The sequence below is a fragment of the Rhopalosiphum padi genome, chromosome 2 (assembly GCF_020882245.1).
Source record: "Rhopalosiphum padi isolate XX-2018 chromosome 2, ASM2088224v1, whole genome shotgun sequence".
Classification (NCBI taxonomy): Eukaryota; Metazoa; Arthropoda; class Insecta; order Hemiptera; family Aphididae; genus Rhopalosiphum; species Rhopalosiphum padi.
In genome coordinates, this window is record NC_083598.1 from 61178652 (window position 1) to 61201199 (window position 22548).

At 35.0% G+C, this 22548-nt stretch overlaps 2 protein-coding genes across 3 annotated transcripts in view; both read left to right on the top strand.

The window, feature by feature from the left end:
• LOC132923220 (uncharacterized) overlaps positions 1 to 3900 on the top strand; it is a 42661-nt gene extending 38761 nt beyond the window's left edge. Inside the window, exon 20 of one of the 2 annotated variants that reach the window (XR_009661131.1) lies at positions 1853 to 1994. Coding sequence is in view for 1 of the 2 variants with exons in the window: in XM_060987077.1 (XP_060843060.1) it covers positions 1853 to 2404 (552 nt within the window). In the remaining variant the exon portion in view is untranslated. Of the gene's footprint in view, positions 1 to 1852 lie in introns of both variants that reach the window. The other variant, XM_060987077.1, reaches the window with a different exon arrangement.
• Positions 3901 to 18555: 14655 nt separating this feature from the next.
• On the top strand, positions 18556 to 21890 carry LOC132921315 (ras-related protein Rab-43). The gene is made up of 5 exons (XM_060984275.1): positions 18556 to 19182; positions 19275 to 19359; positions 19480 to 19578; positions 20088 to 20245; positions 20302 to 21890. The coding sequence occupies exons 1-5, from the start codon at positions 18925 to 18927 to the stop codon at positions 20404 to 20406; spliced, it is 705 nt and encodes a 234-aa protein (XP_060840258.1). The 5' UTR covers positions 18556 to 18924; the 3' UTR covers positions 20407 to 21890.
• Positions 21891 to 22548: the final 658 nt, after the last annotated feature.

The following is a 22548-nucleotide window of genomic DNA, read 5'->3' on the forward strand; positions in this document are numbered from 1 at the left end:
TATTTAATATGGAAACAAAAATAATTGAGTACCTATACGTTTGAAATGTTAAAAAAAATGATTATGATATAAAAGGAATCACCCTTTAATATTTCACGCATGATCATATTATAATGGCTATTATCCTATTTGATTTTTCTTACTAACTTTATTCACTTGGGTATCTATCATATTGATGTATGCGCATATAGTGTAGATATATTGAAAATGTGATACATTTCATTAACTTTACCGTATGTGATAATTGTATTTAAAAACGCCGATGTTTTTAAATAATATTTAGATAACTCAACTAATACCTATATAGGTAATTGATAAAATAATATTATATTATAATAATAATTGTTAATGTTATTTTCTTGCTTCTGATTTTCAATTCGTCCCCACCATTAATTTAATTCTGTCTTTGACTCCCGCATATAATAAATATGCAGCTGGTATTTTCTCACGTTTTTTCACATTTTTTTATGCTTTCGTGGTTATAATATTTATCCCTTTTTTAGATCTTTTATTCTTTACAAACTACTTCGTATGCGTGCCTATTATATTATTTTGATCGCTTATTTTGTACCTAAGTTATTTTTTTCTAAAGGACATTAACTGCGTTTTACACATTAATATTTTACATTTCCAACTACTTCGTTGGTTCAATGACAAATCGTTACATAATAATAGTATTTTACCTTTTCTACTCACTGTATGTTAAATGTATAAATAGTACGACTTTTCAAAAGTACATTATTATTGTTATTATTCACTATCGTTAAACTTTTCGGCTAACAAGTTAACGATATGGTACTAATCAGTGGAATAAAATTATACGATTTCGTCGAAAAATAATAATTACATACGTATTCCTATACTAGGGTCATTAAAAAATAGTTGACACTTAACATTGAATTTCTTTCCGTAGTATTGAAATATTATTATTATAATTTCGATTATAGTAATGTAGGTTAAAACGTAAATAAAAATAGTACGCAGAATATTCCAGCAATATACACAAATAGGCTAACACATTTTTCCGCAGTAGAATAATTTTCTTTTCTTAAAAAAAAACCGCTTGCACACTGCTCCTATTATTATTATTACCACTACCACTTATTATTACTACTATATGTCTATACACACTCACACCGCCATTATTACTACTATTAAAATACTTAACACTTTATTATCTTGTTATTTGTAAATATTATTATATTATTACACCATTACGACCTTATAATATGACTATGTTTACTGTGCAGTGTACATAATATAGAATATAAATCGATGGTAAACCAAAAGCGAGGTTCTGTTTACGCCGAAACCAACTTTCGAAAATGATATAGTATTATAATAGAAGACTTATGATAATACTAGCTTTTGATCACCGATTATCGACTATCGTATGGAAAAATATAGGACGTAAAGGTTGTTTTTGGTGCAAACAGTTGACTTCTCACGCTTATTATTGCCATGAAGTCTATGGTCGGTCTAAAAACTAAAGGCTTTCCGATAAAGTGACGTTCTCGTAGAAAACGGTGTCGCGCAATCCATAATATACTATAAACGTAACCCACTGAGCAAATTTTATTTTCCAATCTTTATCTCAAAAAACTTTACAATCATACAACTTCCCTCCCCACATAAAAGAAAAACCATTAAATTTTGGCATTTAGAATTTTGGTCCCCACAAAAAAATTGCGCTACGCCAGCGGATTGTTTGTCGCATTGCATAACAATCGACAAATAATCTATACATCGGAAAGCCCGCGGTGACACACTCATTAACAATATAATGATACATTTTCGAAATGTTGTTATGATCAATGATCCAATAATGATTTATGTTTTTGCGCGTGCGCAGGACCACGGCGGTGTGAACTCTGCTTGGAAGGATTATTCGTCCGGCGGCGGCGGACCTAACACCAATTACGCTTTCGATCAGTACGACGGCGACGAAAAACAGTCACCCAGCTCGTTGAGTCATACGTCCACCATACCGCTGACCACAAAGTTGGTGTCGCATAACGGCGGCGGCGGCGGAGGTAACCATTACGCCGAGTCGCGGTCGTTGCACAGGCCTGCCGCGAACACGGCGGCAGCGGCCAACGGCGGCCGTCACATGCACAGCCGCCCACCGCCACCGCCAGCACACCAACAGCAACTGCTCCACCAGGACAGGGCGGCGGGCACTTACTCGCTGCCCAGGCCCGCGCAACAGCCGCCCCACCACAACGGCGGTTACTACACGCACAGGCCGCCAAACCGGACAGCGCACCATGGGCCACCACATCAGCAGCAGTCCGCGAACGGCGATCAGCTTCAGCCGGACTTTTACTTTATGCCGTCGCAGAGGAAGTACTCGGGCGAGGTGGTCAGGGTGTACGTGGACTATAACACAAACCCCAGGAAATGAACAGGGAGCCGCCCCGCGTCTCTGCATTTTATATACTTATAGTAATCGTTTTTTGTAAATATATATCCAAAAATTATTTTTTTATATAAATACATTATATACTTACGACACGCACACACACACGGACACGAACACGTACTCCTCGTGTATATACGTTTATTATTCGCCATAGTATGTGTGTATATATATATATATATATATATATAGGTACGTTTAAACTCGATAGCCACTTAATAATAATTTAATTTCGTTTATTGTCCCGTAGTACGATCCGTTGTCGTATATTAATATGACAAATATTATATTACTAGCGTGACATGATAATTTGTTTATCCCGACCCTCTTCGGTTCGCTTTTGGGTTTTCGAGACGTTCGGTCGGATATTGTAATACGACAGTTTATGATATCACAATCGTGTGCCATTTCAACCGACAAGTATAATATATTATTATACGTATCGCTATTCATAATAACTGTCGACACAATAACAGAGATTTTCGTTTAAGATACGCGCAGTTGTCACTGCGTACAGATCAAAACCTATCTACATAATATACCTATCATTGTTAATAATATTTCATTGCGATTTTTCTTCGCGATAATGTTAGTATGACAATACGTGTATGTGGGTGTGTGTATGCGTGTGTGTGTGTATATATATATTTATAGACGATACATATTATACGAACACTGACGCACGTTGTTATTTACGTGTCAAGCCACTACACATTGACTGTATTTTATTTTTTATTATTTTATTTTAGAATATCATTATTTTTTTTTCGATTTTTATAGTCTATTACGTAAAATAGTTTAGTAACGTTATAATAGGCGCGAGTAATGTGTATACCGCGATGGATTTCAACAAAATATATAGTGCAAAACGTCGTCAATCGAATCAATATTATAATAAATTATGCCTAAGTATATTATGTATAGATTCTTAAGATATATATAGTTATGTAAACTGTTTGCTCATTTAGTCGAAAAAAATAACGTAATTAATATTATGATTTTTATACATATACATATATAGTACTCGTATACAACATATTATTATTACGATTAATATGTTTTTATAGAATTTAATATTTGTTTGTGTACTTATTTTTTAGTTAGGCGAATACCATAGATAAATTATATAGTGAATACGATGTCTTAATAGCTAATATTAACATAGATGCATTATACTATATTATGTTGTGTAACCTTAATTTAACCGTAAGAGTACTACAACGGCATAAGTCTATTGGCGTCAAAAATATTTTCACTGTGCAATATCAATATAATATTATTATTATATTTATGTATGCGCATGTCCTGTGAAACCGGAAAAATATTATAAGGCGTTAAAAATCTGTTTTTATTCCGACTATTTTGTATATACACCGAAAGTGGCATTAAACTTTATTTCTGACGCTGTAAACTATATTATACGTTTGAAGAATAATATATAATTTAATATATAGTTATTAAAAATCATTTATTTAATACGATTTTTATTATAATGTGTTAATTTTAAATATACCTATAAATATGTATAAATAGTTATTGATTGATGGGAAAGATCAAACTACACAATATTTAATGGATAGCGAATTATTGATAAAAGAATGGTTTATACTATTAACTTTTATAAAACCGAATGAAATTCATAATGATGGACAATTTCAAAAACTTTAAGGTGTTCAAACTGCGTAGGTTTATACTTAATACATAAGAATAACTAATAAAATATTATAATGTATATTATTATGATGTGAACGCTATTATGTTTTATTATTATATTCTGTAGTGATGTAGTATTATTATGCGATTTTAATATCAACACGTTAGATTACTAAATAATAGCATCATTACTTTTATTTATATATTATTGATGGCCAGAAATATTATGAATAGATAATAATATTGATTTGAAAATAATATTTTGTCTTTAAAAAAAAAAACCAAAAATATTTTTGAATATAAAAATATACAATATACAATTAAGTAATAACCTAATTAAAGAACAATACTAAGTAAATATTAACCATAATAAACTATCTGAATATTATTGAATAAATCATTTTTACTTTACTTAGATTACCTTATATCAGAATTAAATTTTTGATTTTTTAAAAACAACAATCTTATAATTTCTAATCCGAGAAAAATTATTTCAAAATATAAGATTGAATATTGCAGACTTGATGTAAAAATATTGGACGCCGCTGAAAAATATGAATCAAATTTACTCTCTCACATTAAAGTACTTCGCGGAGAAATATGTTTATGAAAAGAGTTATGGAATAAAAAATATGAAATAGAAAACACTTTTATGGAAACCTTCAAATTAACATTTATACTAACTAACAATAATAGCACATATTTTTTAAAAATACAAACGATAATTGAGGCGTATAGAACCATATCGGGCATAGGCACAATCCAAAAAAAAACTTGTTAAAAATTTTGTTTTATTTCAAAATTTAACCTGAAAAATTTTCAGTTGGATTTGTTTTTAATAATATATGATTAATATGTCTTTACAAAAAGTTATATAAATTATAAATATAATATTATTATTAAGTATTAAAACATGTTTAGTATTTATTTTTATATTTAATATTCATTTAATATATTATAGCTTTATACAAAACTTAAAATGTGTCCCGCTCTGTAAACATTTTCTGGATCCGCTGCTGAATACAAAGAATGTGACAACAACATGTATCGTCAGCACTCGACTCTCATTAATAAAACAAATTGACTTACGAAAATTTTTTAGTATACATAGAACGCCGTTCCAAAGCAATACGGAAAAATTGTATAATAAATAAATAAAATTCTATTTTTTTTTTACTAATATAGGACATTACAATATTACAACATAATTTATTCATCATTTGACATATTTCTATCTACTGTATTGTGTATCATTCTGTCAAGTTATTATAACATTTATTATTCGTTTATAAAATATACTATCAAAAATGTAATTGTCATATTATTGTAAAAGCTAAAATAATTCTTCTATTAATAATTAATTTAAAATGTTATTTTCAATAACATTATGACAACTTATTGTTTTTAATTATTTAACTATATTTTCTATAAATAGTATTAAATTAAAATTTCATTTTCATTATGGGGCATTACTTTAATAAATAATAATTATAATAATTATTTTACCATTTAGAGATCAAAAATATCTGAATAGGTAAAAAAATATGACGTACATGATCAACAAATTACAGTAAATCGATTACATGACTAATAATAACTGCAGAGAGTAATAAGTAAATTAAATTCTATAAATAAAATATTACTAGTATCATTTGTTTTATAAATTCTATATGTTTTAAATAAAAAGATTGATTTAGAAACTATTTTTAAAAAAAATGTCATAATTAAATTATAAAATATTAAACTAAAACTTCAAAATATTAACCAAGGCACTTCTTAAATTTTTATGGATACTTTTTATGACTTTGTGAAATATTACAATTTTAAGATGCATCAGATAACATTAATTAAAATTTAAATATAAAATAAAAACTAATATATATATATTAGAGAAGATTCTTATTACCATTAAATTTGATAATAGTCACTAGCTAAATTCACTCATTTACCAAAGATAAAATAAAAAGTTAAGGCTGACCACAAAGGTATCCTTGATAAATAATAGATAATGATAAACTGTAACAAAGATGAATTATGAATGATATGAATTGAAAAGATAAAACACTGTACATAATATAGTTTACACATCAACGTTAACCAATAAAATATCATATGTAATATGTTACTATTATTATAATATAATTGTGATGGATTACCAATATGGCATATAATAACCAGGTCCTGACACATTAAAAAAAAAATAACGGAAATGCTAAATCTAAAAAAAATATTCCATTTATTTTGTATAAACCTTCACTTACTAAATTTAACAACTTTAAATACAATACATTCGTATTAAAAAATATATATATATATATTTTTCGAGCAAAAATACACAATATTAATTTTTTAGTCCCGCGGTCACTTTTTGACGTTTTTGACCAAAAAAACTAAGTATACGTAGTTTTTACAGTGAAGGGTGCCACAAACAACTGTAAAAACGTCGTAACATGCATTAGGGACCGTCGATCTATCTTTTTATATCAAGAAAACTTTGAAAATCCAAATACTTCATACTTAAAAGCGCTAAAACACGTTTTTTTGAAAAAAATGTTATGTAAGTTTTCGTGGTGAAGGATTTATTTTTGGACTCCGAAATTCTACACGCATCGTCAGGTGTGTAGCCGAAATAGTTTTCGAACAAAAAAACACGATTTTATCGATATTTATTTTTTATTATTACGGCCCGCGGTCACTTTTTGACATATTTCACGTTAGAACTTAGTAAACGTGCTCAACCCGGTCTTGTCGTCAACTTACGGTCGAACGGCTGCCGTTTAATGAAGGGTGTGTGATGACCGCGTCGACGACTTCTGTCGCTTCATACCACGGTTGGTGTGCGGTGAACGGCGTATCATGGACCGTCTACTGTGAGGTTGCGTTGGCCCCGTCGACGATGAAAAGGCGAGGGAAGCGATGCTGTGGCTTTACTTGGCCTACCGGATTCGTGTGCTTAAATCGTTTAGTCAGTGGACTCCTGTATAGGTCACGCAGATAGTCTACATAATATTATTATTCAGTATACGTCCCAGTGCCCCATCTGTCGTGCGTCTCTATCCGATGGCCGTCGCGATGTCGCAGTATCCGAAATTGTTTTTCCCTCGTGTGCGCTGACATTGTTTTGCTTAACAAAACACATCACCTCGTGCAACTGATAAGTTGACGTCATCGGCAAACCGTGAGCCTCGTCAGTCGTCGTTGTCCGCTCCCGTATCGGTGACGGATCTATATATTTATATATATATATAGCTCTGACGCGCGGTGCACCACTGCAGGCCGCGGCGTACACCACTTCGTTTCGCACGACTAGACGCTGAGCCGCGGGGGTGACGTCTAATGTCGCTGCATCTGACCGTATATTCAGCATCGTATATTGAGAAGTTGTGGCGAAGTGACTTACCGCAAGCGACACTACCAATTCACCGCGCTCTTTTGCATAACCCTGCATTATACCGTTGCTCGTGTGTCGACGAATGTGGAGGGCGATGTGTTTCAATATCCCCAACGGAACTCCGTCTTTTGGGCTATCCGGATTTTCCTCCACTACACGCTATGCCGACAGTGGTCGCGGTAGCAACACTGTGTTCGGTGCTATAGCCTCGGCCGGCCGCTGGTCATTATTGGCCGTCACCGGTCCCCCGGCCTCGGCGTCTGCGCGGTTGTTCGGTGATGTATTTTTGTAGCCGCTTGCCGGTGGCCATCGGCGACACCGCACTCCGCGTTGAATTGCATTACAATAACTGCGGTGACCTCTGAATTATTGTATCGCGATGGTGGTAGTTTCTGTTTCGACGTTATTATAATATATAAAGATCGAACCGCGACATTTGCGCTGCATAATACCACGTGACTTGTGTATAATAATATATAAGGTAGTTTCTAAAATCTCATTAAAAATATCCGCGATCGCCAAATACAATTGGCTCGTGTGTAATTGATTTTGGTAGGTATAGGTAAACCTGTTAACTGGATTTTAGCTATGATAATTTCGTCTCGTCCATCCGGTTAGTAATTATTTCCGTATCGTGTTCGTCCGCTAGCCATCAAACAAATTGTATATACTTATACGCGTAATCGCAGGTGTGTATTCTGTATCGCAATGTTTTGACAACAATTAATTTCGATTTTATATTTTTACGTTGGTTTTATGATTTTTGTATTTTAATACGAAAATTTATTCGTTTTGTACTTTTGGGTAGTCTATTAATATAATAATATTTTAATTATTTTAATTGTATGCTATATTGATATTTGATGCATTTTTCGTTTCTCATTTTTCTTTGCGACGCACAAACAAAAATAATGCCGCTACGGTATATTACGCGGGATATTGTTGAACCGGTGGCGTGATGGGATCGAAGCTATATAGGTTTAAGATTTAGGTATCTTTCAAGCCTTTTCTTAGTATAAAATAACTTTTTTGGAGTTAGCTTTTGATGAGCATGCATTTTCAATCAATTTCAAAGCTAAGTTTTAAATTCACAAAACAAATTCTTCTTCTTAAAATCCAAATTTTTTGAACTTATTATAAACATGGGTTGCCTTCAATATCTTAATCAAAATCAAAATTTTCGAAAATATGATTATGATGCATATAATATATAGTTAGTATACGCTAGCTGTCCAAGCTTAGTTTTGAAATGTATTATATATACAACAATCTATTTCCTATAAGTAAAATGACTTAAATCGACAAATAAAATAAATTTGCCAGTAGCAGGTGTCAACCAACATTGATGGTCAAACATCGTTTGAAAGTCACTAATTTGTTATCTAATTTTATTTTAATGATTTCGATATGAACTTAAAAATACAATTTAACTAAAATATTTTTTTCAACACAGATAATTTGGTTTTTATTCACTTATCGACTTTGTGAGACATACTGTTATTAACAATGATATCAATTTAAATACATTAATCTCAAAATATCATAAAATATACAAAAACTAAACTATCAATCTCGAATATAAGCCTACAAATTAAACTAGATCACAACTCAACAGTTGAACCTACTATATGAAAAATAAAAAAACTATAAAGCATTGTTATTTGTTATATTGTTATAATAACAATATGGCGAAAACATTTAAAATGTATAACGCAAATGTTTTAAAAATCATATTATTTAGTATTTTTTTATTTGAATAATAATATGAGTCTGTCATTATTGTTTTCTACTGATTTGTATATAGCCATACAATTATGATAACAGTTTAATTAGGCATTAATTCAAATTTTATTTCTATAATTTTAAATTATACTTAAACGTCTTAAACACCGCATATCGTTATATACTTTGAGTTTTGTAGGCCTATAAGGAACAATCCTATCCTATACTGGCTATACTCTATGATTAATATCAAAATATTAATTTATTATAATCTCGTAAAATAATTATAACCTTGTATCAGTAATTTTCCTTTTATAATTTTACACTACATATGTTTTGTTTTATTAAATTATATTGTATTGCATTGTGTCACATTAATTACGTTGTATTGATTTGTATTAGGTAGGTATGTTAAAGTATGTTGTATTTTAAATTATCTAAAATTTTCAGTTAAATATTCCACGAATTCAATCTACGACAGTTGTAGAAAAATCTTTATTCTTAGTGTCCGATTTGAGTCTCTAAAAAAAATTATATCCTAAAACCGACATTATCCAAAAAAGTACTGAAATATTTTTCTAAAAGAACCGAAACCGAAGAAATCATAAAGGTTCCAAATCCTGCGACCGCACGCACTGGCTTGACTGTACACAATTATAAGAGCCTCTTCGACTACACCGTCTTATACTAAATCGGTTCAATACAAAATGGATTTAAATTTGACTTGTGTACTTTTATGCAATGAAAAACACTTCTCTAAAAAAACTAAATATATATAATGATACATTTTATGATATATATAGAAATTAAGGTATATTATTATAATTTCGTCTCATCACGGGCAGTTGTAGCAATTTAATAATTATGCGAACTGCAACACTATAATACGGTCCAACGCGATTATAATGTATATACATTTTTTTCTCTCAACATTCGGTCAGGGTCAACTCGGTAGCGCAATCTAGGCGTTTTCCTTTCTTGTGGTTTAAGAAAAAAAATATATTCACATTGAACACGAACGTGCCACTCTCTCGTATTATACATGAAATAATATAGTACATAACAGTCAATCATATAATATATTAATATTGTGAACCGATTGGTAAGTTTAGTAATACTACTTCTATATAATATTATTATTATTGTAATAAACAAGTATTATAGTAGTATTACTAATATTAAGTAGCAAGCATATAATAATATATTGTACAATGGTTTCCACATATCGAGCAGTCAATTTCTGCTCAATTTTAACACATTTTTTTGAACAGTTTTAAAAACGAACGATAACAATTACCATTTTGAAAATTAAAAAAAAAATGTTTAAACTTGTTCCATTGAATTGTAATTTTCCAACTATTTTATAAAAAAAAAAACATTATTAATATATTGATTTGCCACAGGCCCACAGTCCACCAATAAGACACTAAAGGTGATACAGGACTTCTGTGGCATACTCTGTGTACTGCGTATAACTATTATTAATTTGCTCTACTCAGTCGCATAATACGTATACACAGAGGCCGCGAAAAAGTGTACTTAAAATATCAACATAAATACGCACTCTAAAACGCAATGGAATCTTCTCGAGTTAAATAATTAATAATAATAGTACTTACTGGTATTGTCTAAATTATTATTTTGTCCTTAACGCGTTCTTGTATGCCATATAACTATTATTACAATAATTCTCACATGAGTCCAATCCACACGGATTTTAGATGAAATGTGAATATATTATATACGATAAAGCATGTGTCAACGATCTAGCTTACATCATATGATTATGTAGATCATCTCAGTCTATAATTGATCTAGCTCTATGGTACCAGTCCTTATTCTTCAGTAAACCCCGATAGAAAATTCAGCGTAATCTGAAATTGGAAGTGTGTGCTACGGATAAGAAATAATAAATAAATAAGACTTTTGTTATTTAAATATAAATAAATCAAAAATACATTTTGAGATTTATATCATATTATAATATTATTTTGAAAACTAGTGGAAGGTCATCGGACTCGTCGTTATTATCAGAAACTATAAAAAATGTTATTAATTATATGTAATTTGTGTATATAAGAATAAGGGAGCTGTGCCCCTACGACTCTGTCTCATAGCAATGTGCATAAAAAATAAATAGTACGAATTTTTATGAAAAATAGGGGCTGTCTAGTACCTACACTGTAGATAACCGTGGTACAATACAAAATATATGCAACACATCATATATACAAATATACAGTGATAGTATGTACCTATAATATATGATAATAATATGAATAATGTATTAAAGATTGCAGATCAGTACATACATACATTTCGTATATATTACGTACAGTCAGAGCTCCCCTACTATTTTTTTTTTGCGTACCCCAACTTTATTTTTTCACAGGAACGGGGGGACGGCACAAACTTATGATCAAAATAATTTTTTATTAAATGAGGATTTCAATTTATAATATAACGAATTTTACAATTTTTACTTTTTAGTATCAAAATTATTTTTGATAATAGTTTATTAATTTATTATTATTATTATTATCACTTCTATGGCCCTATATATGTTTTTTGTAGTTTGCTTATTAATTAATTATAATATCATACTGTTCTTTGCCTATAATAATTTATTGTATATATCTATTCTGTGGACTAGTAAGAATTAAAATATTTGTGTAGTTGAAATGTGGCATTTAAAATATAATTAAGGTTGTCAAGGGAGGTGTGGGGGCGTAGCCCCTCACGGGCCTGTGTTAAGTAATTGTACACTTGGAACGCAGTTTTTAAATCGTTGGATTAAGCTCCTCTACTTAATTTTTCCCAATTGGAGCATTGCATATTACAGTACTTACAAGTTACAAAATTATATTACGTATTTACGTTATTGCATTGCTATTGTATGAAATTAGTAAGGCAGTAGTTATCAAGTGTGTTATACTATAATATTTTCGTATAGTTTAGAAGATAAAAACGTGCCATTAATTGATTAATTTGATAATAATTAATATGGTATAAATGTAAAACATGACTCAAACCGACTACTTATTACCTATCAGTACGTGTTAAATCGTATGGTTAGGTATTATACAATATATTTGTATAGAAAAAATAAATATTATAACTTGTAAGGTTCTTAAAAGATAATGTATATGTGTAAAAACGTGTATTTTAATTGCCTATTTATATCATTTTTGAGCAAGCAGTTTACCTAAGTTATTTAATTATACATAAAAAAAAACACTTGACAAATTTAAAAAAACATAATATAATATTTTTTACCGATATTATTTATAGAAATAGAAGGTACTAAAAACACAATTTATGTTTTATTACCAAAAAAAAAAAACACCCTCTAAAAAAAACCCTGGCTATATGAAATTAACTATCTATTTTATTATAATATATATTTGTGGACGAAGAAACCTTTGACCTAGCCTTGTCGAGTCGATAATCTCGTTACCTTTATTCTTTATTCGTTTAAAGTTTAAAAATGGATCATGGAAATCATGGACAATAATATTATGATTATTGTCGTTCGCACATAATAAACTACAATAATAATAAAATATAATATCTTTTGAATGTTTAATATTTACTAACACAACGTCACAATTTAAGTAAGTACTCTCATGTTCAGCGGTGGCTGTCTTAGTGGTAGCATGCGTAATAGCACTGTTCTAATATTATTGCGCCTCCAGCTGACAATTGTTAACAGTTTTTTGTGATTTTTGTACCTAGAGGTGCCTGAAAAGTGCGCGCGAGGATCGGTGTCGATTTTGAGTCGGTCCTATAAGAACTTTCCCCATAAGGGCAGTTTTAAGTTAGGTTTGTACGACTACTGATTAAGGTAAGAGTAACATTTACTACTTTTCTTATCGGCCCGCGGTCGGCCAAAGGTCAACCGGCGAACGGTCGTCGCCGCTATCGCCGAGCTCGTTATCGCGATTTCGGGCGGCGCGCAGCTGAAACAGCTATATAAACAAATAGCACACGGAACCGCTCAGACTACCTGCACACTGTATATTATACAGGGTGACGCGTAGTTAGAAAGCTCTGAGCCGCAGGAGCATGAATCACGGCAACCTCGAGGTCGATGATGACGTCATGGAAATTGAATCTGGTGTCTCGGGTGCCGGGATGGCTGGGCCACCAAGTCCCGGACTGGTGGGCGCTAGATCGTGTACCGACGGGGAAACGACACCAGTGATGGGTATTAAAAGAAAGTGCACAATCCCCACACTCACCTCCGCTGTGGGGGGCAGTGAGAACCAGATTGAGGCTGGACTGGCGTACATAAAATCTTCGCTAAAAACAGCAATGAACGAAGTGAGATCAGGGGGCGATAAATCGGCGTCCAACCGACTCATGAAGTTGCTTGAAGATATCTATGACACCGTGGCTCCGATGCTAACAAAAAAGGGTAAATTGAGATCACCACTTCTCCCCCCAGCTAAGAAATTGAGAGATGTACTAGTGACCGGCTCAGTGGACAAGGGCCTCAGCAGGCCGGAGATGGTGGACGTCGGAACTGACACCGTTCTGACTCCTAATTGGTGGGAGAGTGAGCAGGAGCGCCGGAAGAAGGAGTCGTCAAGACGTCGCGCAGCCAAGGCAGGTGCACGGGGGCCATCAGCAGTGGAAAATCATGCCGATACTGGAGCTGATTCGGCGATGGAGACGGATGGCGAAGGGTGGAGGGAAGTTGTTGGCAGGAAAGCAACTGCAGCTCCGCACAGTGGAAGAGCAATGGGCCTTCCTATACCTATGAGGACTGGGGCGAAGTTCAGGGCTAAGCCTCCGGCGGTTTTAGTCAAGGTGGCTGCCGGCTCGTCGTACGCTGACACCGTTCGTGCAGTAAGGAATAACAGCGAGGTGAACTTGGTTGAGCTGGGAGCTCAGGTTACTGGCATGCGCAAAACCAGGGATGGGCACTTGCTGGTTGAGTTAGCCAAAGGTGCGGGATCTGTAGTAGCAGCCCAGAAATTGTCGTCGGCCATAGCCACCAGGCTGGGTGATGCGGTTGGAGGAGTGTCACAGCTTAGCCAGTTTACTGTTGTTGAGATTGTTGACCTCGACGCAGTGACGACCGAGGGTGAGGTTCTTTCGGCATTGCGGGCGGCAATACCCGGATCCGAAGATGACCAAGCTGCAATTTGCGAACGACAGGCAGTTCAAATCACTGGCCTTTGGTCCACCATGTCCGGCCAGCAAATTGCTACCGCCAGAATGACTAGAGCTTCTGCCGCTATTGTAACTCGCGTCCCTATTGGATGGACAATGTGCCGCGTTCGTCCTAGGCGTCCTGAACCCGAAAAGTGCTTTAGATGTCACGGATTCGGTCATCGGAGTGATAATTGTTCCGGGCCCGACTTATCGTTGAATTGCAGACGCTGTGGAGAATCAGGACACGAACTTAAAGACTGTTTGGCGGAAAAGGACCGATGTGTTGCATGTGAGAGAGCAGGCATTGAACGTTTTGAACATAAGCCAGGTTCAGGTATGTGCAAAGCCAGGAAGGAGGCGCTCAAGATACTTGCTGGGCACAATTCGCAAGCGCAGTCTCGGCGGGAAGCCAGCGGAGATGGATCACGCTCGAAGCAATGATTCACTGCTTGCAAATCAACCTCCACACCGACTGGGCTGCCCAACAGCTACTTTCCCGAACCGTGCTGAACATGGACATTGGCCTCCTCATCCTCAGTGAGCACAACAGATCCCCATGTAACCACCCCAGCTGGGCTTCTAGTTCAGACGGGAGGTGCTCAATAGCACTGACCACCATTGCGGGCATTGTGGCGGAGGAGACTGGTTCTGGCCCGGGCTTTGCATGGCTCCGATTTGGGAATGTTAGAGCATTCAGCTGCTACTGGACCCCCAACGGCGACTCTGCAGAGGACCGCCTGAATGCCTTTAAGGGATTCCTGGATGGTCTTGAACAAGCTATAAGACAGGGGGAAAGAGAGAATGAAACTCTCCTGGTTGCTGGTGACTTTAATGCTAAGTCCACGTACTGGGGCTCTAGTGTAGATGATAGTAAAGGAGAAGCTCTTGAATCCTTTGCCGCAAGTCTTGGACTCTGGGCCAACAACGTTGGAAGCCACCCTACCTTCCAGAGAGGGGCGTCTTCTTCGGTCATTGATGTAACCTTCTCGGGCCCGGGCCCCTACGAGGTAGTGGACTGGGAGGTCCTCGATGACTATTCCGGTAGCGACCACAACTACATCACATTCAACCTCATTCCCTACTCGCGAACACTTAACGATAACGTACCCATGGGACGGGGTGTACATCTAGGATGGGCCACACGTAAGCTCGATTATGCTGCGCTCTCTCGAAAGTTGGATGAGGGACCACCGGTTTTGGAGGAGCCTGCTTCGGTGGATGACGCAGCAGAGGTTCTCAACAACTATCTGGTTAATGCCTGCGATTCTTGTATGCCCAGAAGAGTCTACGGAGCCCACAAACGGAAAGCAGTTCATTGGTGGAACCATGAGATTGCCGACCTTAGAGCCAAATGCATAAGGAATAGGCGCATATATCTCAGAGTGGTTAAGAGACAAGGCCCTGATGGCAGTACAGCGGAAAGAATTGCCTTCAGAGAGGCACGCAAGGCTTTACGCGTTTCCATCCGTAAGACACAGAAGCTTAGCTGGGCTGCTCTTTGCGCATCGGTAGATAACGATCCCTGGGGTGTGCCATACAGAATTGTTTCGGGGCGGCTGGGCAGACAGCCACCAGGTTTAGCTGCAATAGGACGCGAAAACGAGATTGCTGATCACCTATTTCCCACTATGCCAATTATCAATTGGCAATGTGTGCCGATGGATAGCCAAGTAGATCCTAGCTTTCCAACCACCACTGCCGAAGGTTACAACTTAAATCATGGTAATGAGTGCCCACCTATAACCACAGAGGAGTCCAGGCTAACAGTCTCACGACTGTCAAGGGGTAAAGCGACCGGGCTGGATGGGATTCCTAATGAGATGCTTTCGCTGATTGCCAATAGGTCCCCCGATATATTTGTTAAAATGTACAATAGATGTTTAAGTGAGTCAGTTTTTCCTGTTAGGTGGAAAAGGGCCAGACTCCTACTTCTTCATAAAGGACCGGACAAGCCAGTATCTAATCCATCTAGCTTTCGGCCTCTCTGCATGCTAGACACCACTGGGAAATTATTTGAGAGGATCCTCCTACTCAGGCTTAACGATCACCTAGAGAGGGCTGGTGGACTCAGTATCAACCAGTTTGGCTTCCGAAGGGGTTGCTCCACCGAGGACGCCATCAAAAAGGTTCTTGACCTGGCTAAGTGGGCCAATCATGGACCCTCAAGAAATCAGGAACTATGCGTCCTAGTGGCACTCGACGTTCAGAATGCCTTCAACTCTGCGCCATGGAAGCACGTGGATGAGGCTCTTCGACGCAGAGGAGTCCCCCGATACCTCCTAAAAATTTTACGGTCATACATGGAGGATCGTACAATTACCATTAGAACAACCGATGGGAACAGCATTGACAGGCCGGTCACAGGGGGTGTTCCGCAGGGGTCGGTCCTCGGCCCCACATTGTGGAATGTATTCTATGATGACATTCTCAGGATGGACGTTCCGGAGGGGGTTCAGCTTGTCGGCTTCGCAGATGATCTAGCCCTACTCGCAGTTGGAGAGACTTCAGACACCTTGGAAGAGGTGGTCAACCCCACATTAGACGCTATTGATGGCTGGATGGGCGCTCACGGACTTCAACTAGCACGGCACAAGACAGAGGCCATCATGCTGACTAAGAAGTGGGCGTATCGGGATCCGGTTTTCGTTGTAGGGGGTCACACAGTTCCTTTGTTAAGGAAATTGCGATACCTGGGACTCCATCTGGACTCGCACCTTACTTTCAGTGGACACTTCACTACTGTTTCGGGGAAGGCGTCCCAGGCAGCGCTGGCTATAGGACGGCTCATGCCCAACCTTGGAGGACCCTCACAGGCTAAGAGAACGCTGCTAATGTCTGTGGTGAACAGCAGGCTGCTGTACGCCTGTCCAACGTGGGCGGAAAGAGCATGCAAGTACGCTATCTGTCGAAACCTTATGATCCGGGCACAGAGGATTGCGGCTCTCAGAGTCACGAGGGCCTACCGCACAGTCTCGGCTGAGGCAGCCTTATTTCTGGCGGGAACTCCTCCGGGTGATCTTCTTGCTTTGGAACGCAAAAGAGTCCGAAGTAAACTTGACGACCCGGACAGAGCTGATTCTAAGGATGAAATCCGGAGAGCAGAGCGAGACATCTTGCTTGCTGCCTGGTCGAACAGATGGAGTCGGGGCGTTGGAGGCGCCTGGACGCGCACGATTCTTCCGGACCTGATGAGATGGACGAAAAGATGCCCCAAAGACCTCACGTTTCATGTAACACAGGCTCTTACTGGACACGGGTGTTTCAGGTATTACCTACACAGGATGAAGCGCGCTCCTGATGCGGCTTGTCTGTACTGCCAACACCCTGAGGACACTGTGGAACACACGATATTTGATTGTGCTTACTGGGATCCGCTTCGGCTGCCAGTGAAGATGTTTGTTGGTAACCGAAATATAACTCCGGGAGACGTTCAGGATTTGCTGTGCGGCCCCTCTGATGTCCCGTTCAGCGAGAACGACCGGCTACGGGCTGCCTCCCAACGTGCCACTCAGTCCTTTTATGACATGGTTGACAACATTTTAAGCTGCAAGGAGCGTGATGAAAGGGTAGCTGAGGCCGAACGAAGAGCGAATCCAGTGGCAGCCGCTCCAACTGACTGACTTTATTATTGTATCGCATTGTATTACATTGTATTGTACCTATTGTATTAATGTTATTTTTAAGGTGAAGCAACCATAATTAGTTATATGTTAAGAATGTGCATGTATTAATGTTTTTATTAAATATTAATAAACGATGGCAGCAGAGGAGTAGTAGTGTTCACACAGATCCTCCTCTGCTGTCGGTTCAAACGGAAAAAAAAAAAAAAAAAAAAAAAAAGTAAGTACTCTCATAATACATGAACATGATTCAATAAATTCACATAAATGATTGATAATAAAAAATTCATGATGCTTTATATTATTTTAACGTTATTAACTTACTCATAATAGTTATTTAGTATTTTTTTTTTTTTTTTATAGTACAAATTACAGTGAGTTCGGCAGTAATGACGTTAATAAAGATCGACCTGTACAATAACAAAACACTTTCCCAATCCCCACCACAACCGCAGTACCAAAATATTGGAATAAGTTGACGAGACCTTGTCCATGACGTCGACCTGATATCGTTAACGCGGTTACGGTCGCGGTGGGGTGGTCGTTGAACATATGTTTAGATAACAAAGACCAGAGATAACGGCGATGTTATTGTTGTAGTAAATGATTTTCCCAGACCTGTGTGTACGCGTATAGTTATTATTATAGTTATTAGTAGTTCATGTAATGAACTAGCGAACGATATCAAATTATCAACCCGTCTTCTTCATTTTAATGAATATTGAATAATAATCTTTGTTAATAATATTCATAAAAATTCGTAAGTTTTCAGCAGTGTCACCACTCACCGTCTAATTGAAATTTTCCCGCCTCCGAAAACAGTTCATTAGGCGACGTTCTCGTGCTGGTAAATTGGTGGACCCGTCGTCGACCAGCTAGCAATCTCCGTGAGGTTATGCAACAGACGACCGACGTGGAATCCGTCTTCAATTGCTAAATAATATAACGTGACCGTCGCTATGTCCAAGACGTCCGGTTCGGCCGCGTCCGGCTCGTCATCGTCGTCGTCACAACAGCAAACGTCTGGAGTCGCCGCTGTACCGGCCGAAGATAATTTTGATTTTCTGTTCAAAATCGTGCTTATCGGTGACTGCGGCACCGGAAAGACATGTGTCGTTCAGCGGTTCAAGAGTGGAACGTACGCCGAGAACCAGGGCAACACCATCGGTGTCGATTTTTCTATGAAAACCATCAAGATCGACGGCAAGAAAGTAAAGGTAATTTATTCGCTTCTCCTGTAACGCCGTGCGTAGGTCTCTGTAATAACAACAATACCATATGTTGTACTTACTGTAGTTTTATGTTATAGCTTCAAATATGGGACACGGCCGGTCACGAGAGGTTTCGTACGATCACTCAGAGTTACTATCGCTCAGCTAATGGGGTTCTACTAGGTAAGTCTTGGAGATATCCACAGATATATAAATATATGTATGTTTATATATCTGTGGTGATATCATATAATATTGTACGTTTTACCGTTTTTTTTTTTATTATATTATCATATTTTACAGTGTATGACATCACGAAACGTGCTACTTTCTTGAATCTACAAAGATGGGTTGAAGAAGTACGTCGATATACTTCGTCTAATGTTTTACTTGTGTTGATTGGTAAGCATTTATATCAAAGTCTAGTTCTTAAAAAGTATATTACACTTATAAGTAGTGTTTAATCATTTCATCATAAATCACATTACAAATATAAATGGTTTCATTACTATCAGGGACGTATTTAAGGGAGGGGCACATGGGGCCCGTGCCTCCCCCATTCACCGTATTTTATACTAATTTTTATTATATGAGAAATTTTACAATTCTATGCCCCATGTATGCAAATTTGAACTTTTTGTTTGTGCCCCCCCTTAAGACATTTCTAAATACGCCCCTGATTACTATGGTAAGTTATTAATTTATAAAAACAATGAATTTTAGCAACTAACTCAAACAAGATATGATAGATTGGTCTTTGTGATCAATTGTCATTTGGTAAAATGATTGTAATTGATTGTTGTTTGGTTAATTATTTATGATCGATTGACTCATATCTTTTGTAGATTTTTATAATAGTATTCCAACATTCTAACAATTAATGCATTGTTTTTAATTTTCAATCTATATAGGTAATAAATGTGACTTAGAGGAGAATCGTCAGGTAGAGTTGTCTGAAGCAGACGCTATGTGTGAATACTTTCCAGAACTATTGTCTGTTCTAGAAACGTCGGCTAAGGAAAATAAAAACATTGAAGAAGCGTTTGTGACGATTGCCTCTGAACTTAAGGTAAGTGTTAAGATTTTATTGTTTGTTAACAGTCTGTTCAATAAGAAATTTTACAGAGACGTCATGACCAAAGTGCTCATATTGAAGATGAACCTAATCCTGTCATCAACTTAAGTGAAGGTGAAAATGTTCAAAAATGTAAAGGCTGTACATTGTTATAAGCTAACATTGCAACATGGTACAGTAGAACAAATCAATATTTGATCATTATTATTCTAAAACCCGATGACGAACATGTGTAATTAATTAATTATGCGTTCATAATCCTATGGTAACACACTTGTTTAATGTAAAACATTTAAAGTTTTATTTAGATTGTATTTAAAAAAAAAAAAAAATTATGTGGATAGGGACAGACCATCCCAGAATTTTTATACACGTTTATGATCCGCGTTAAACTGTATTTAATTTTATCTTTCGTAACTTGCAATAACTATTTATGTACTTGAACCTCACTTTGTTAATCATTCAATCATGTACTATAATATAATACTAAATAAGATTCTCGAATAGTTTTATGGGGGACCATGTTTTTTTTTCAAGTATCTCCCCACATGGTCCACAGGTATATATTACTGAAATTATTTTTATCAGTATAGAATATTATATTATAGAGTATCAATGATGTTTTTTATTAGCAGCTATTATATTTTACGATATTGTGTACATGATATTATTCATATGACATTCATGTATCTCTATCGATATTCTGTAAATAGATGTATGTCCATATCGAGAATTTTAAAAATTTTTTATTTTTCTTCTGTCTAATAATATCATTTCACAAGTGATGATTTGAATTGATTTTATTTATTATATACGTGTTTTTCTTCATAAATTTAGATATATATATATATATCTGTATGATAATTGATTGTATGTATTTATACATACATAAATACATATACAAGTATACATACATTTGTATAACATTATTACCATCTTTTGTAAAAGCACCTCTAATAATATGGTGAAGGTATTTAAATATTATATAATTATTTTTATTATTATTATTATTATTATGTGTAGTGAGAGTAGGGAAATATTAATAATTCTATTATAATATGCTTAATACTATTAACTAGTCACGTGAAAAATGTATGAAATATTTTATTGTAGCAGTTCCTTTCATTGGTTAACAATTGTTTATGATGATGATAATTTCCCCCTACAAAAATTTGTGATTTTTAATGTTTTATATGAGATGTGTGGTGGAAAATTATATGTACTATATGTATCTAAAAGAAATTATTATTGTTTAACTTTTTCAACTTTATAGATATTTTATTATCGGTACCTAGCTATTTTTAATTTTAAAATATTTATATATATATATTTTTTTTTTAATTATTTCAAATTTTAATTTTTTTTTAAATTTTTTTTTAATTTAATTTATTTTTTTTTTTACTTATGTCTACATCAATTGTATACCTGTAATAATTATGTATGCTGTTGTGTTTTACTTGTACGGAAGTGATGGCTACCAATAATCATGATTTGGAGATCAAAAAACAAAGAATTCAAATAAGAGCTCGAGGCGGGAAATTATATGATATTATAATAATATTGTCTTTTTACATTAATATTACAATATTTATTATATTGTATGACTAACAACAATAAAGATTTCTTTTTTCGATTTAAATACTAGAATATCAAATTAATACCTAATTGATTAAACTAAAACAATTGAACATTTAAAAAAAGTTGGTCAATTTTGTTAATTCATTATTTTAAATATTCTTGTTTGCTTATGAAAACAAATGTTCATTTCTTTACCTACCTCACCTTCTTATTGTGGAGGTCACTATGATACAGTCGTTATCTGTATAATGGCCAATCAACATTTTATTATTATAAGTATATGTTTTACACAATTTAGTATACATACAATCAATGAACATTAATATCCGTATCAATTAAACAAAATAATTTTATTGTATTATTGGTATTATTATTATTAAATATTATTAATTCATAACAATAATTACACAGCTTTGATGTTTTACATAGAATGACTACTATAAATGTTTTTTATGATTTTAAATCTCGTTTATAAACTGTTTGGAATAATATCATACTGAAAGCCAAACATTTAAAAACTACTTAAACATTAACTAATGTAACATGTTAATAGAGTATTATATTATATAAATAAAAAAAAAATTTACATAATAATATATTATAGACTATTGTAATGTGATATATTCATATCTTGTAATAATAATAACTAAAACTTTTGTGGATAGACACAGTTTTTAGAAAACATATATAAATTGTAAACATAATAACATGACGAATGA

Bases quoted from the DNA above. Each gene is read 5' to 3' on its own strand.
- LOC132921315 (XM_060984275.1), top strand. From the start codon at position 18,925: ATGTCCAAGACGTCCGGTTCGGCCGCGTCCGGCTCGTCATCGTCGTCG. The intron at 19,360-19,479 runs GTAAGTCTTGGA...CATATTTTACAG, and splicing joins AGCTAATGGGGTTCTACTAG to TGTATGACATCACGAAACGT. The intron at 20,246-20,301 runs GTAAGTGTTAAG...GAAATTTTACAG, and splicing joins CGATTGCCTCTGAACTTAAG to AGACGTCATGACCAAAGTGC.